At 34.2% G+C, this 13293-nt stretch overlaps 1 protein-coding gene across 5 annotated transcripts in view; it reads right to left on the reverse strand.

The window, feature by feature from the left end:
- The window catches only part of LOC138709212 (uncharacterized), a 69319-nt gene extending 56891 nt beyond the window's left edge, over positions 1–12428 (reverse strand). Inside the window, exon 1 of one of the 5 annotated variants that reach the window (XM_069839794.1) lies at positions 5050–9009. In XM_069839794.1, the coding sequence (XP_069695895.1) occupies positions 5050–5113 (64 nt within the window). In that variant the 5' untranslated portion in view covers positions 5114–9009. Of the gene's footprint in view, positions 1–5049 lie in introns of all 5 variants that reach the window. The other 4 variants (XM_069839797.1, XM_069839793.1, XM_069839796.1 and 1 more) reach the window with 4 other exon arrangements.
- Between the last annotated feature and the right edge of the window lie 865 nt (positions 12429–13293).

The following is a 13293-nucleotide window of genomic DNA, read 5'->3' on the forward strand; positions in this document are numbered from 1 at the left end:
TACATTTTTCCCTAACTAATGAACCCCGTTTCCCTGGTACACTGTCCATTCTTTGCACTGCATCATCCAAAATTTTTCACTAACTTCGTCAAAGGCTGCCCTATTTCTTGAAGCTGGCAGATCACTTGTGGCAGGAAACCAAACTCAGCCGCAAATGAAAGTTAAATCATTTTTCACTTCCGAAGAATTGAGAAGTTTCTTGGCTGCTACAACTGAAGATGCTTCATCCTCCAGAGCGTTCACCACCTCAGTTATAGTCAGGAAATTTGAAGCGTAGTAAAGTGCTGCTGAGACCCATGTCCCCCATCTCATTATGATAGGTTTGGGAGGCAGAGGTACAGTATATTTGATGCAATGGATTTAAATGTCAGAATTCTTCATGGGGCTTTCAGAAAGATCTTCTTAATACTGGAAATCAAATTATGACATCCTGAAACAAGCATCATATCTCTTCTGACACTCTGTGAAAGCCGTGTGCTATGCAGGTCACGTGAAGCATGTTTGGAAATAGCACTTTTAAAGTTATTCCAGCCTTTTTCATGTATGGTGCAGTGTCAATGATGAAAAGTAATACGTTGTTGTATTGAATTTCTTCAGGCCACAGTAACTGTAATGAATTGGTGAATAACTGCCCGATAGTTGAATTGTTAACTTTCTCCAGACACTCTGTTGTAAGCAGGAATGGTTTCATTGATTTATCTTCTGAAGGATCTAATGGCCCAACAATGACATTGGCAATGAAAAGACCCACAGGATCAGGTGACTCGTCAATAGAAATCCAGATCTTCTTATTTTAAATTTTATCTTTAATGATTTTCATTGTGTCATCGTAACATTCGCTTAAAGTAACATTTTTGCAAACTTAACTCGCTAGGCACAGATTCGTTCATATACTTTTCCAAAAATTGTCTTAATGTAAGATTCTGTAATTTCTATACAGGAATTTCGGCAGCAAGAAAAGCTTTACATAAGTCGAATGCAAATTGAGATTTTCGACTCAATGTTGCAATTACTGTTGGAAGCAAAGAAATCTTCTTCCCAGTAGCCTTGGAAAGTGCATTTTTGTGTTTGGTTGTGCTGATATGTTGCGATATGAAATATTTCTTTTCCTAGTTCACTGACTGCTCACATATTTTGCATGTAAGTACTTTACCGTCAGTACAAAATACTTCGGATCCAAAAGTATTAACGTAACTTTGCAATTTACTGCTTAAAGGAACACTGAATTTCGGCATCTTGCTGCTAGCTACAACAACGTCGCAATGAAAACTGAAAGAAAAATAACCGTTAAAAATAACATTAGACATATACATCTTGATTACACAACTTTTAACACTGTATCACTTCGGAATATGTATGATAAGAACTTTCTTGTGTTAAGTTTTAACGTACCTTGTTAACATGTTTCGACCTATTTTGGGTCATCTTCGGAACTGGTCGTTGTTGGTCTTGGCGCCTCTTGTTTCCTGTGAGGGTGCATTCGTAGTGTAGAGTCAAAGAGTGTATGTACTTTGAAATTGAGTTGTGTGTTGAGAATATCGTTGGGGTGTGTTTTCGTGTGTCTGTATATTTCATATTGTTCTAGTGAGTTGAGTTTCTGGCTTTTTGGTTGGATGTGCAGTATTTCCATGTCTGTGTTGATGTCTCTGTAGGTGTGATTGGCATTTGTGATGTGTTCTGCATATGTGGAGGTGTTTTGTAATTTTGTTATGGCTGTGATGTGTTCTTTGTAACGTGTTTGAAATGATCTGCCACACTCATTGTTGCCTTGTCAAATAAACACAAGTGATAATTAAAAAGCTTACTGTTATATATTTTTGCATGGCAGCACTCATTGTTGCAAGAAGAATATGAACTGACTGAAAGAACAATAATATACATTCGGTGAAGTCGCTTTCATTGTAGCAGTTATAGAAATAAATTAAAATATACTTGTAGGCAATTTTTAATAATAAATTAATAAATAATAGATAAATAATCAAATAAAGGCAAAAAAAAGCATTTATTTTGTAAATTAGGCATTTATATTAAAAAAGTCAGAAAAGGGAAACATAAAACTGTGACGTTTCATTCACAAAGGTATAATTCGCACAGATTTACTTTCAAAATGAAGATAGATTTAACACATTTAAAAAGGCATTCTGCCAAAGTTCTGGTCTCTGGTCATCAGGCTATAGTTTCCTTCTTTCTTAATAACCTACTACCTGTTTAAAGATTTTAGGTACAGTATGTCTGAGCTATCGAAACCGTTAAAAAGACACGTGTAAGTGCAATAAAAAATGCTGAATTATACTTAGGAGTGGATTTTACAGGTAGTGTTTCTAAATTAATTAGACTTTCTAAAAATAAAATTTTACTACATAACATCATCCGCACGAAAGAGGATTTTACACTCCACCTACATTTAAATTTGAGCGAAACAAATCCAAAATTTTAGATAGAGTAATTTTTACAATTTAGCTGCACAGCCAATCACAAGAAACAAATTTCATGTCTCAAAGCAATAGCGCCATTCAGTTAATATTTGTTTTGTTTCGTTTTATGGTCAAGTTAACTCCAGAAGTCAAATTTTTTTGAGTTTACAGTATGAAAAACAGTTCATTTCTGAGGAAATAGGAAGGGAGTACATCACACGGTATAACCTATAAGGCCTTCCCTAAAAAATCTTGCCCCTTGAAATGATAGTACAAACTCCACTTCCATAATGGTCTTGTGGAAGTATTATATATAATTACATAGAAGTAATAACACTCCATTTTGCATATTTTTAGTAATTAAATAATTAATGAAATCAGAATTTGCCAATTAATTTATAAGGCTGTACACTGATATACGAACAGACAAGTCAAAAGACACGTTTCGTTTATCAAATACCTGTATTGAAAACATGTCTTTCCATAAAAATTTCGAAATAGATTTTTTGCAACATTATACTTGTTCCATAGTTGTATAATTCTTCTGCTTGGTAACTATGGCTTTTTATTTCTCAGGCCAAATAAGTCAGCCAGTGTTTCTACAACATTTTCTGTTGCAAGTTTACCTAACAAGTCAGAATTCCAAGTAAGACAACAGTTTCGAAGACCATCAGCTGAACCGAAGAAATTGAGGGCTCCTAGTAAGTGTTGTTAATTAAATTTGTGATTGTTACCAGGCTTTTCTATAGAGACAGACAACCTATGCCGTTCTGCGCAGTGGAATTGGACAACAATGAACAGGGTAAGAAGATTTTTTATATAAAACAAATTCAACATGCTCTCAACAGAGTAGAATATTGCTCAAAATCCCCGAAACATTCCTCAGTGTACAAGATGTCAGCGATATGGTCACACTAAAAACTTTTGCCATCTCACACCACACTGTGTGAAGTGTCCTCAAAATCATCACTTTTCTGAATCACTAAACCTAGAGGAGACGAACCAACATGTGTAAACTGTGGAGAAGCAGACTCAGAAAATTTTAAGAGTTGTAATTATTATCTTGGCTTAAAGAAAAAGTCTGATTAAAATCCTTCACAGCCTAACCTTTCCTAATCTTACAGCAAATTCTCCTTCTGCCTTGTAATCTATACACACTCTGTATCCATTAAAACCATTGTCACCAATACTTCAATTCAAGATACCTCTCCTGCTACAGATATTATTGAAAACTTTCAATTAGTGATAACTTCCTGAAACCATACCTACCAGTGATTAAAACTTCCCTCCTCCAACTTGTCACAGGCCTTTTCAATAATGAACATTACAGCCAAGAAAACGTTCTCTGAACTGATTATTTTAAACTGGAACGCAAATGGAATCAAAGCTAAGCGAGGAGCCTTCTTAAAATTTCTCTCTCGGCACAAAATAGCTGTAACATGTGTTACTGAGACTCATCTTATTCACCCAGAGAAGTTTACAGGCCCTGGTTCCAATATTTATAGAACTGATCATTATATAGAATATTTATATTTATAGAAGCCTCTGGTAGTGTGGCAATTATAACTAGGAAAGATATATAGCATCACTCAATTCTTCTACAAGAACTGAACTGTTTTGAAGCCTATGCTATTAAGATATCTTCAAATAATCTTTCACAATTTACTATAATTATTATTTCAGCATATAAACCACCAAAAGTACGCTTGAATTCTCAATATGTCGTTAATCTTTTTTCTGATATTACACCAACAATACTTTTAGGAGAATTATATCTTAAACATTAAATCTGAGGATGTCGTGTAACCACACCTAACAGAAGATGTCTACTAACTATTACAAAGGGAAACTCTATTAATACTAATGCACCTCTTGAACGCACATACTGTCCTGATAACATATTACCCGATATATTAAACATAGCTGTGCACAAACATATTCACAACAGCTCAAACATGTGCATATTACATGAACTGGACTCTGATTGATGTCATGTTCTGATTTCATTTGACAATAATCCTATGCTTCTCCCTCCTTTCAATTGACTTACCAAAGGTACTATAAACTGGAATTATTTTACACTAAAACTACTTAGATGATGTTTTGCAGCCCACCAATAACTTGAAAACAATCACCGATGCAGCAGTTCTAAGATTGCCATCTTGAAGAAGTCAAGTTGGGACACTTAAAGCGGGCGGTATTCCATTTTAAAAATTAAACTTTAAATATTTTAAATTAAAAATAAACTATAAAGATTATATTAAACATTTGTAAAGGTATTGAAATGAATTATGTTAGTCAATAAGTAGACCTAACAATGTTATTTATAACAATAACAGAAAATACCGTAATAACAAAATAAGTTATTGAGCTCTCTGTGCATACAAAATTTTAAATAGCATCATTATAATATTGTGTGATATATAAAAAGGGCTCATCATTAAGCTTACTCTAAAATGAAAACTAATTCCAGAATGTGGTATGTGGCAACAATGTCTAATGAGATAACTATGACACTCATGAAAATTTAATTTTTGCGGATATTGTTAGCTGATTCGATTTTTTTTTTTTTTGGACACAGTATAGTTACAGAAATAATTAAATGTATTATTGAACAGTAAAATTATTTCCTGACCTTCCATCCACAGTATTTTCATCATTACTGATGGTCTCGGAAGAAGTAGGTGAAGCAAAATCATCTGAAATCGAGAAAATATAGATCTATTGCTCGGATGTATTTTCTCTCATGACTGTGTTATAAGTAGAGGGTGGATTTATATGCACTAAAACTAGTGAATATATTCATGCATTTATGCAGTAAAAAAAGTTGGAAATATGCTCTAGAAATTTAGCAGTATGCATAATAAAGTGTTCTGTTTTCTTAATGAAATTCACAATTTTCTCTATACTTTTATTATTTTTTATCAAGTAACAAACGTAATGGTAAAGATAGAATTATGTTGTTCTTTCACTGATGTTATCATCATTATTATCATGTCCTTCACGTGTTAGACCCTAGTGGATCTGTTACAGTCTCGTGCCAGCGTTTTCGTGGTCTTCCCAAATTTCTCCTTCCTCTAGGTACATGGGCAAGAATTTGTCAAGGCCATCTAGTGTGATCCATCCTTTCGACATGTTTCTTCCACTGAAATTTATACTGTTGAACAAAATGAACTATAGGACCTATTTTCATTGACATTATTCAGAAATTAAATTATAACTTCTTACATACTTACTTACTTACAATATGCATTTCTGGATTCGCCCATACGTGCTACATGCCCTGCCCATCTCAAACGTCTGGATTTAATGTTCGTAATTATGTCAGGTGAAGAATACAATGCGTGCAGTTCTGCGTTGTGTAACTTTCTCCATTCTCCTGTAGCTTCATCCCGCTTAGCCCCAAATATTTTCCTAAGCACCTTATTCTCAAACACCCTTAACCTATGTTCCTCTCTCAGAGTGAGAGTCCAAGTTTCACAACCATACAGAACAACCGGTAATATAACTGTTTTATAAATTCTAACTTTCAGATTTTTTGACAGCAGACTAGATGATAAAAGCTTCTCAATCGAATAATAACAGGCATTTCCCATATTTATTCTGCGTTTAATTTCCTCCCGAGTGTCATTTATATTTGTTACTGTTGCTCCAAGATATTTGAATTTTTCCACCCCTTCGAAGGATAAATCTCCAATTTTTATATTTCCATTTCGTACAATATTCTGGTCACAAGACATAATCATATACTTTGTCTTTTCGGGATTTACTTCCAAACTGATCGCTTTACTCATAATTGTCATTAATCCAGTATCAAATATCATTCACCCATCATTTCACTATCATTTCATCATCAATATTGTTTTTTTTTTTTTACAATAAACAACTAAGTTAAATATTTCTCTAAATTTTCTGGCAAAATTTTTCCTTTTGTGACTTAAAATGTTTTTGTACGGAGGACAATTTTCCCATCTGTTGTTAATGTAGGATTTCCATCAATCCACTGTTTAATAAATATATGTTACTAGATTTTTCATTCAGCACTGAAATACACCCGTCTCTGTTCACTCACACTTACAAAATGACAATGACAAAGAAACTGCTAGAAATTTAAACTACAGAGAGAGAAACATTTAAGTTGAAAGATGAGTTCCAATTTCTTGTATTGCTACTGCCAATAAACGACCATTGTTGGTTAATAAGCATGCTCTTGGTGCTTTCATTTGCAGCATTAGCTTTGATCATATTACATTACTGACTTGCAAAGATTTATAACTGCAGTTACCTGACCCATGCGCGGCATTGTCACTACGGCACAAAAGGGAAATGTTGGTTTGGGTATAAATATTTTGAATTGCTTTGAAACTTGAACTCGTGTTTTCAGTTTCATTAAATTTTATTCTCATAGTTCTGGAACAATTTTCATATTTCAACTATCTCTGGGTAATTTCATTTCATTCATTTAGTGTTCTTGCCCAAGGGCAGGTCTTTCACTGCAAACCCCACTTTCTCCAATCTTTCCTATTTTCTGCCTTCCTCTTTGTCTCCACATATGATCCGTAGCCTTACATTAGTTTCACATTAAGCCCTCGAATTTGAGTACTGGTAATATAATCAAATTGTTCCTAACAGTATCTAAGACTGAGTAACAAACAAATGACTAAATAGGCCTACTTAATTTTTCCAAAGAAGTCGGACATAGAGACCCAGGGCCTCTAGACAGTTAACATAGTAGGATTTAGTAGAATTTATTTAACGTAATTTGAATTTAGAAAAATAGACATGCAGACTTAGAAATTAAGTAGACAAGTAGGCCTACCAACTGTACTTTTTTACATTTATAACTACAAGATTACATCTGATTGAGGCTCTGGCTGATAATCCTGATCACAAATACGTACTGAGGGCTGATACGTATATATTTATTATTAGGCAGTAGACTTACATTCCACTTGACGATATGAGTCAGAGGAAGAACAAATTGTTTGCATACATCTGAAGTCTGATTAGTGAAATATGTTACTAGTCAGTGATGTATGCAATAGAGAAGTAAAAGAGATGGCCACCCTATCCCATTATCTCCTGGTTTACTTGCTTCATGAGTGATGCCTCATTGGTGTCACTTATGATGTGTTCAAACCTGTCTTTGGACTAAACAAAAACAATTTACTACAAGATTATATTGCCACACGAACGTTTTAGTGTCCAACAAATCCGTGGCGCAACAGCCTGTGAAGGGCCCAGACCTACCAGCTGGCTGCTGGCCTCACGTCCACATGCCAAAACAGAGGTGAACGATCATCCAACCAGAATGAAGGTATCGTTTGGTTAGCACAATGATTCTCCCAGCTGTTATAGCTGGCTTTCACAACCTAATTTCGCTACCTATCGTAGCTCCCCAAGTGCATCACGATGCTGGTTGGGCACCGGTCCCATACACTGGCCGAAATTTCATGAGAAAATTTCTTCCCCCCATGAGGACTCGAGCCAGTGCACATTCCATAACGCGAGTCCTAGGCAGGATGCCTTAGACCACAACGCTACGGCGCGGGACCTAGTGTCCAACAAATAACATTATTATTATTATTATTAGAATTCTTGATTATTATTATTATTATCATTATTATTATTATTATTTTCCCTCGCCGCTGCCCCCTCCAAAGTTGGGGCCCTAGGCAGCTGCTAGTTTGCTTAGGCAGAAGTTTGCTGCTGTTTCTACATCTTTGTATATTTCGTATTTTTCAAGTAAGCCTATACCCATTTAACTATTGACCTTTTGGTGCAATACTGGTATGATATAATATTTCGTGTATACTGTTATATTGAGAAATTTGAATTTTTCTTCTAGTGCTTATGTACCGTTATTTAGTATTTATTATGTTTATACTTGGCTTTTTTTACTGATATGTATTTCTGTTAACAAGAGAATAAATTTCAACAGGAAACTCAGCTCTTATATCACATACAATTAAGTATAACAGGTTTTTATATTGTAAGGTCAAAGTATAGATACCGGTATGTACCTATAAAAATCGGTGAATTTAGTTACATTATTTAAAGTAATTAAACTCTGGCAAAGCCAAAAATTATACAATTTTAATGGCAAATAAATCTTTCTACTTCAAAATATAATTTTCGGTTTACTATCAATACTACAGTATATGTTTAAAAAAATCTATGAATATAATTGTGTTTTTTTTTTTCACTGTATTTAACTTTTATTTTAACTTAATCTTCATCATCATCATCATCTGTGGTCATACAGCCCTTTTAGTTTAGCCTTGACCTCCTTAAGAATTGCCGCCCAATCTTCCCTTTCTAGGGCTCTCCGTCTCCATCTCTTAATTCCTGCTTTAACTAGATCATCCTGAACATCATCCAACCATCGTAGTTTAGGTCTTCCTGCTCTTCTTTTTTAACTTAATCTTAACTATTCCTAACCCATATTTATCTTCCTGATCGGGAGTGGTGCATGTAAATATGTGGCCTAGAAGAGCTAAGAGATTTCTTTTATATATTTGTCTTTAGTGTTGATATGTTTACATTGGTATATATTTCTTAGTTAGAAATAATGTAGAGCACTTTATATATATATATATATATATATATATATATATATATATATATTTCATTTCATTTATTATGTTTACGTTCAAGTTTAGAGAATTTATAGCCCATATTAAATTGATAGAAGTAGTTCATGATAACCCACAATATAAATAATTTCAATATGCATACACGAATTTGGGAAGTAACATCGTGCAGCAACTGTGTTAGAAAGAGACAGAGATCCCTCACCAACATGGCGACGCGCAAACCCAGTGGCACGATATTTTCTTAACATATGGTGTTTACTCCATTTTAGTATAGAGCTCAATGGATACAATGTAGTGAATGCTTACCTTTAGTCTCCACAGATGATTCATATTATCTTAATACTGTCTAAAATTACTAGAAAAACAATTATAATTAAGCATAACATTACATATGACAACTTGTAAAGGCAATTTGTCTATACTTCAATTGCATTTATTCGTTTCATACAATACTCCAATCTGAAGTCTGATTAGTTTAATATGTTACTAGGGCTAAACTAGCGCTCATACACCTTGCATATACGAATTAGTTTGGTTAGTTTAGGCTTTTATTATGCCTTGCTTATAGGATCAAATGCATCTCCACAAACAATAAATTAAATGGTTTTCACTTTCGATACTCTTAGTCATGATATTCTTTTAAAAAAGTTGGAAAACAATGGAACTAGAGGTATTGCCTTGGACCTGTTTCAATCTTATTTATGTGATAGATACCAACATACGAAAGTAAATAATACGAAAAGTGAAAAAGAAACTATCAATATCGGCATTCTTCAGGGAACCGTATTGGGTCCTGTGTTGTTCTGCATTTATATACCATTTGTTATTTTTAGATACTAACATTACTAAAGGTAATATTTATTCCTCTGCAGACGATACCGTTGTCATATTTACTGGATGCTGCTGGGAACACGTTTTTAAAAAGGCTAATATTGAGTTAAATTCGATTAAAAATGGTTACATTTTAATCTGCTAGCACTCAACATAGATAAAACAACTTTCATTCCCTTTGCTTTAAACAAAACAGGCCTCCCTACAGGCCTCAACATTAGCCCATTAAGGATAACTTTGGCCCAACAGAGATTACATATTTCAATTGTTATATCTCACAAAATACTGGCAGGAGCTGCCATCCACACAGTACAGTTGAGGCTATTAAGATATACCACATTTTGTAGAGATATAAAAATTCAAATATATATTCTTTGTTGGGCCAAAGTTATCTTTAATGGGAAAATGTTACCCCCGTTGATGGTATATTTTAAAAATTCATAGTAATAACTGTACAAATATCTATAATAATTGCAATTGCCTAAACTACGCCCATAACCCATGTGAAATATTTAGGTATCTTCAGCAATCAAAACTTAAAATGGAATTTTCATATTAACTAATGTCTTAAATTACGTAAAATTCTGTACAAATTTGTTCAACTGCGTCGCTTTATGCCAGTGATACTAATGAGAACAATATTTTTAGTCCTGGTTCAGTCTGTAATACGGTATGGAATTATTGGATGGGGTGGATTATCACAGAGTACCATTCACCCATTAATATTACTACATAAAAGAATTATTAAAATATATTTAAGGAAAAAACTTGATCATCCAACTCATCTTATATAAAGAATTTAATCTTTTGAATATCAAACAAATTTATATGTACTATTTTGAATTACTATCTACCATAAATATCAGACTAAATTTATATCATCCGACCATGGCCACAACACAAGAAGATACAATATTTCTCTCCCCCTCATTGAACCAAAATGTAAGATTGAAGCAGGTCTAAGGCACAATTCTAACTATGGTCCAGGATTGTATAATGATTTTATAAAGAAGAATCCTAAACTAAAGTTATTATTAAACAATACATTATTCAAAAAACAAGTGCTTAAACTGTTTTTAAAATTATAATCATTATATAAATTCTTATTCTTTATTTTTTGTCACTTTAACAATGTCGTATTCTTAACTTAGTATGTTTATGTACTCGTATATATAATGTTTGTTTGTTTTTTTTTTCTTTTTAATTATATGTGTAATTACAGTTAACAGTTTAATCACAGTTGCGATTTTTTTTTCTCTTCCATCCAGTTTTATTATTGGTCACATCCGACCTCAAGCATCTTCCTTTTTTGGGTGTGACTCAGTTATAATTTTATTTATACAACAATTTGTGTAATTTCAAGGAAAAATTGTTCCGGGGCCGAGTATCGATCCCGGGACCCTTCGCTTAGCACACGAATGCTCTCCCTACTGAACTATCCCAGGAAATATACACGACACCATCACAATTTTTCCTTTATATCCACACAACTCAAATGGGCTGGCAAGACGCCAGAATTCAACTTTGAGTGCACATAAATTCTGTGTGACTTGTGGCTTCCTGTTAACGTACCTCCAGTAACGAATGTATTATGCAAATCTGGCTTTCAGGTAGTAGCTCCCTGTAAAGCAAGTTTGAATAATTTTAAGAAAAAATTGTTCCGGGGCCAGGTCACACAGAGGGGCATGTTTTTCCATCCAATCTTCATACTGAGGACCTTTCTTTGGACCTTTCCATTTCTTACATGTTCTGCAATATGATGACTTCCCTTCACATCGATTACTTTCCCTGACTCCGCCCCAATTACAGACACAATACCATAATGTGACAAATGACCAAGAGTTTTCCATCACCCATCTCCTGAGATGGAGATTTCACGCATTTCAGGTTCTGATATAAGCTTAATTTCATCTTCTACAGCCCTCTTCATTGACTGTTTTGCCACTAACTTAAAAGCGCTTAGAATTCTGTTCACAATTAGAGCATACGTAGTCTGACTGGTGAAGGCATGTCCATGAGGCCACAAAATAACCGAATACTAGTCAAGCCTTGTCCAAGACATCCTTATATTAATTTCAGAAACATTATTGTTTCTATTAGAACTACTATAGAATTGTCGTTTATCAACACAAACACTGCATTCAAAATTAAAAGTACTGGCTAAACCCTGAACTGAAGTTTCTACTAATGTTATTTCACCATGGCATATTTTACAACACACATTATCACTAATTATCACTAATTGCTCTTATAAGAGTAGGAATATGAATAATTCTATAACCCTTAGCTACATTATTTACGGAATGAACTTGTGCACTTGAAATTGACATAACCTCCAAGTCCAATCGAAGTTTTTTAGCAGAAGAACTTATAGGGAATTCAGAATTCTGAATAGTATTTTCTTCTTTCTTCTTTATTGTGAATTGATTTCCTTGGAAATGCCTCTTTTTACGTAGTGCCAAGCTTCCCTTTTTGCCCATTTTACACCACACAATAACACAATTTCAAAGCACGTGGGAACGTATAAAAACAAAAGTAACATAAACACAGTACACCAACATGAACTTCAATTCCATGGTTACTAGAGTATCTCCATGGCGTCACGAACATGGCAAGCAGCCATTTTCAGTGTCTTAATAGCTGAGAATTGATAATGTTAAGAACAAAAAACTACTGACTCTGACAGCTGACGCCACGCCCACCTGATGCACATAAAACTTCTATATCTCCAATATATGACCGAATTTAAGTATAAAAATTCAGGGTTATGTTCAGAAAGGTGTGTTCTTTCATACTTACTTACTGGCTTTTAAGGAACCAGGAGGTTCATTGCCGCCCTCACATAAGCCCGCCATTGGTCCCTATCCTGAGCAAGATTAATCCATTCTCTATCATCATATCCCACCTCCCTCAAATCCATTTTAACCCATTTATGCCCAAGACTTTTTTTTGTTGAATATTTTCATAATAATTTTTGCACCGCCACATGAAACTGAAATGGAAGTTAATTATTGTGCTGCACTGCAGTGGCGTATACTGGTTAAAGGGTTTGGGCTACCGCTGACCTAATTATTACACAAAATATATCTAACAATTACTTTAATTTTAATTACTATGGTAAAACTAATAATACAAAATTATTACATTATGTTATATTATAAACTTTTTCTTTTGTAATTTCCTTGGGCTACCACCGGTAGCCCCGGTAGCCCGCAAAATACGCCCCTGTAGCTGCAGGCTCCTTTGATTCGTCTAGTTTACACAGCAATAAAATAAAAGTTAATTTTGTAATTCATTCCTTTGCTTTTTGCAGAAAAGTAGTTAATGCAGACTGTTGCGAAAACGCAACACTAGGCAGATATGGGTTAATATTATCCTCCTATCTATGTCTCGGCCTCCCTAAAGGTCTTTTTCCCTCCGGCCTCCCAACTAACACTCTATATGCATTTCTG

Source organism: Periplaneta americana, chromosome 11 (genome assembly GCF_040183065.1).
Source record: "Periplaneta americana isolate PAMFEO1 chromosome 11, P.americana_PAMFEO1_priV1, whole genome shotgun sequence".
NCBI classification, from domain to species: domain Eukaryota; kingdom Metazoa; phylum Arthropoda; class Insecta; order Blattodea; family Blattidae; genus Periplaneta; species Periplaneta americana.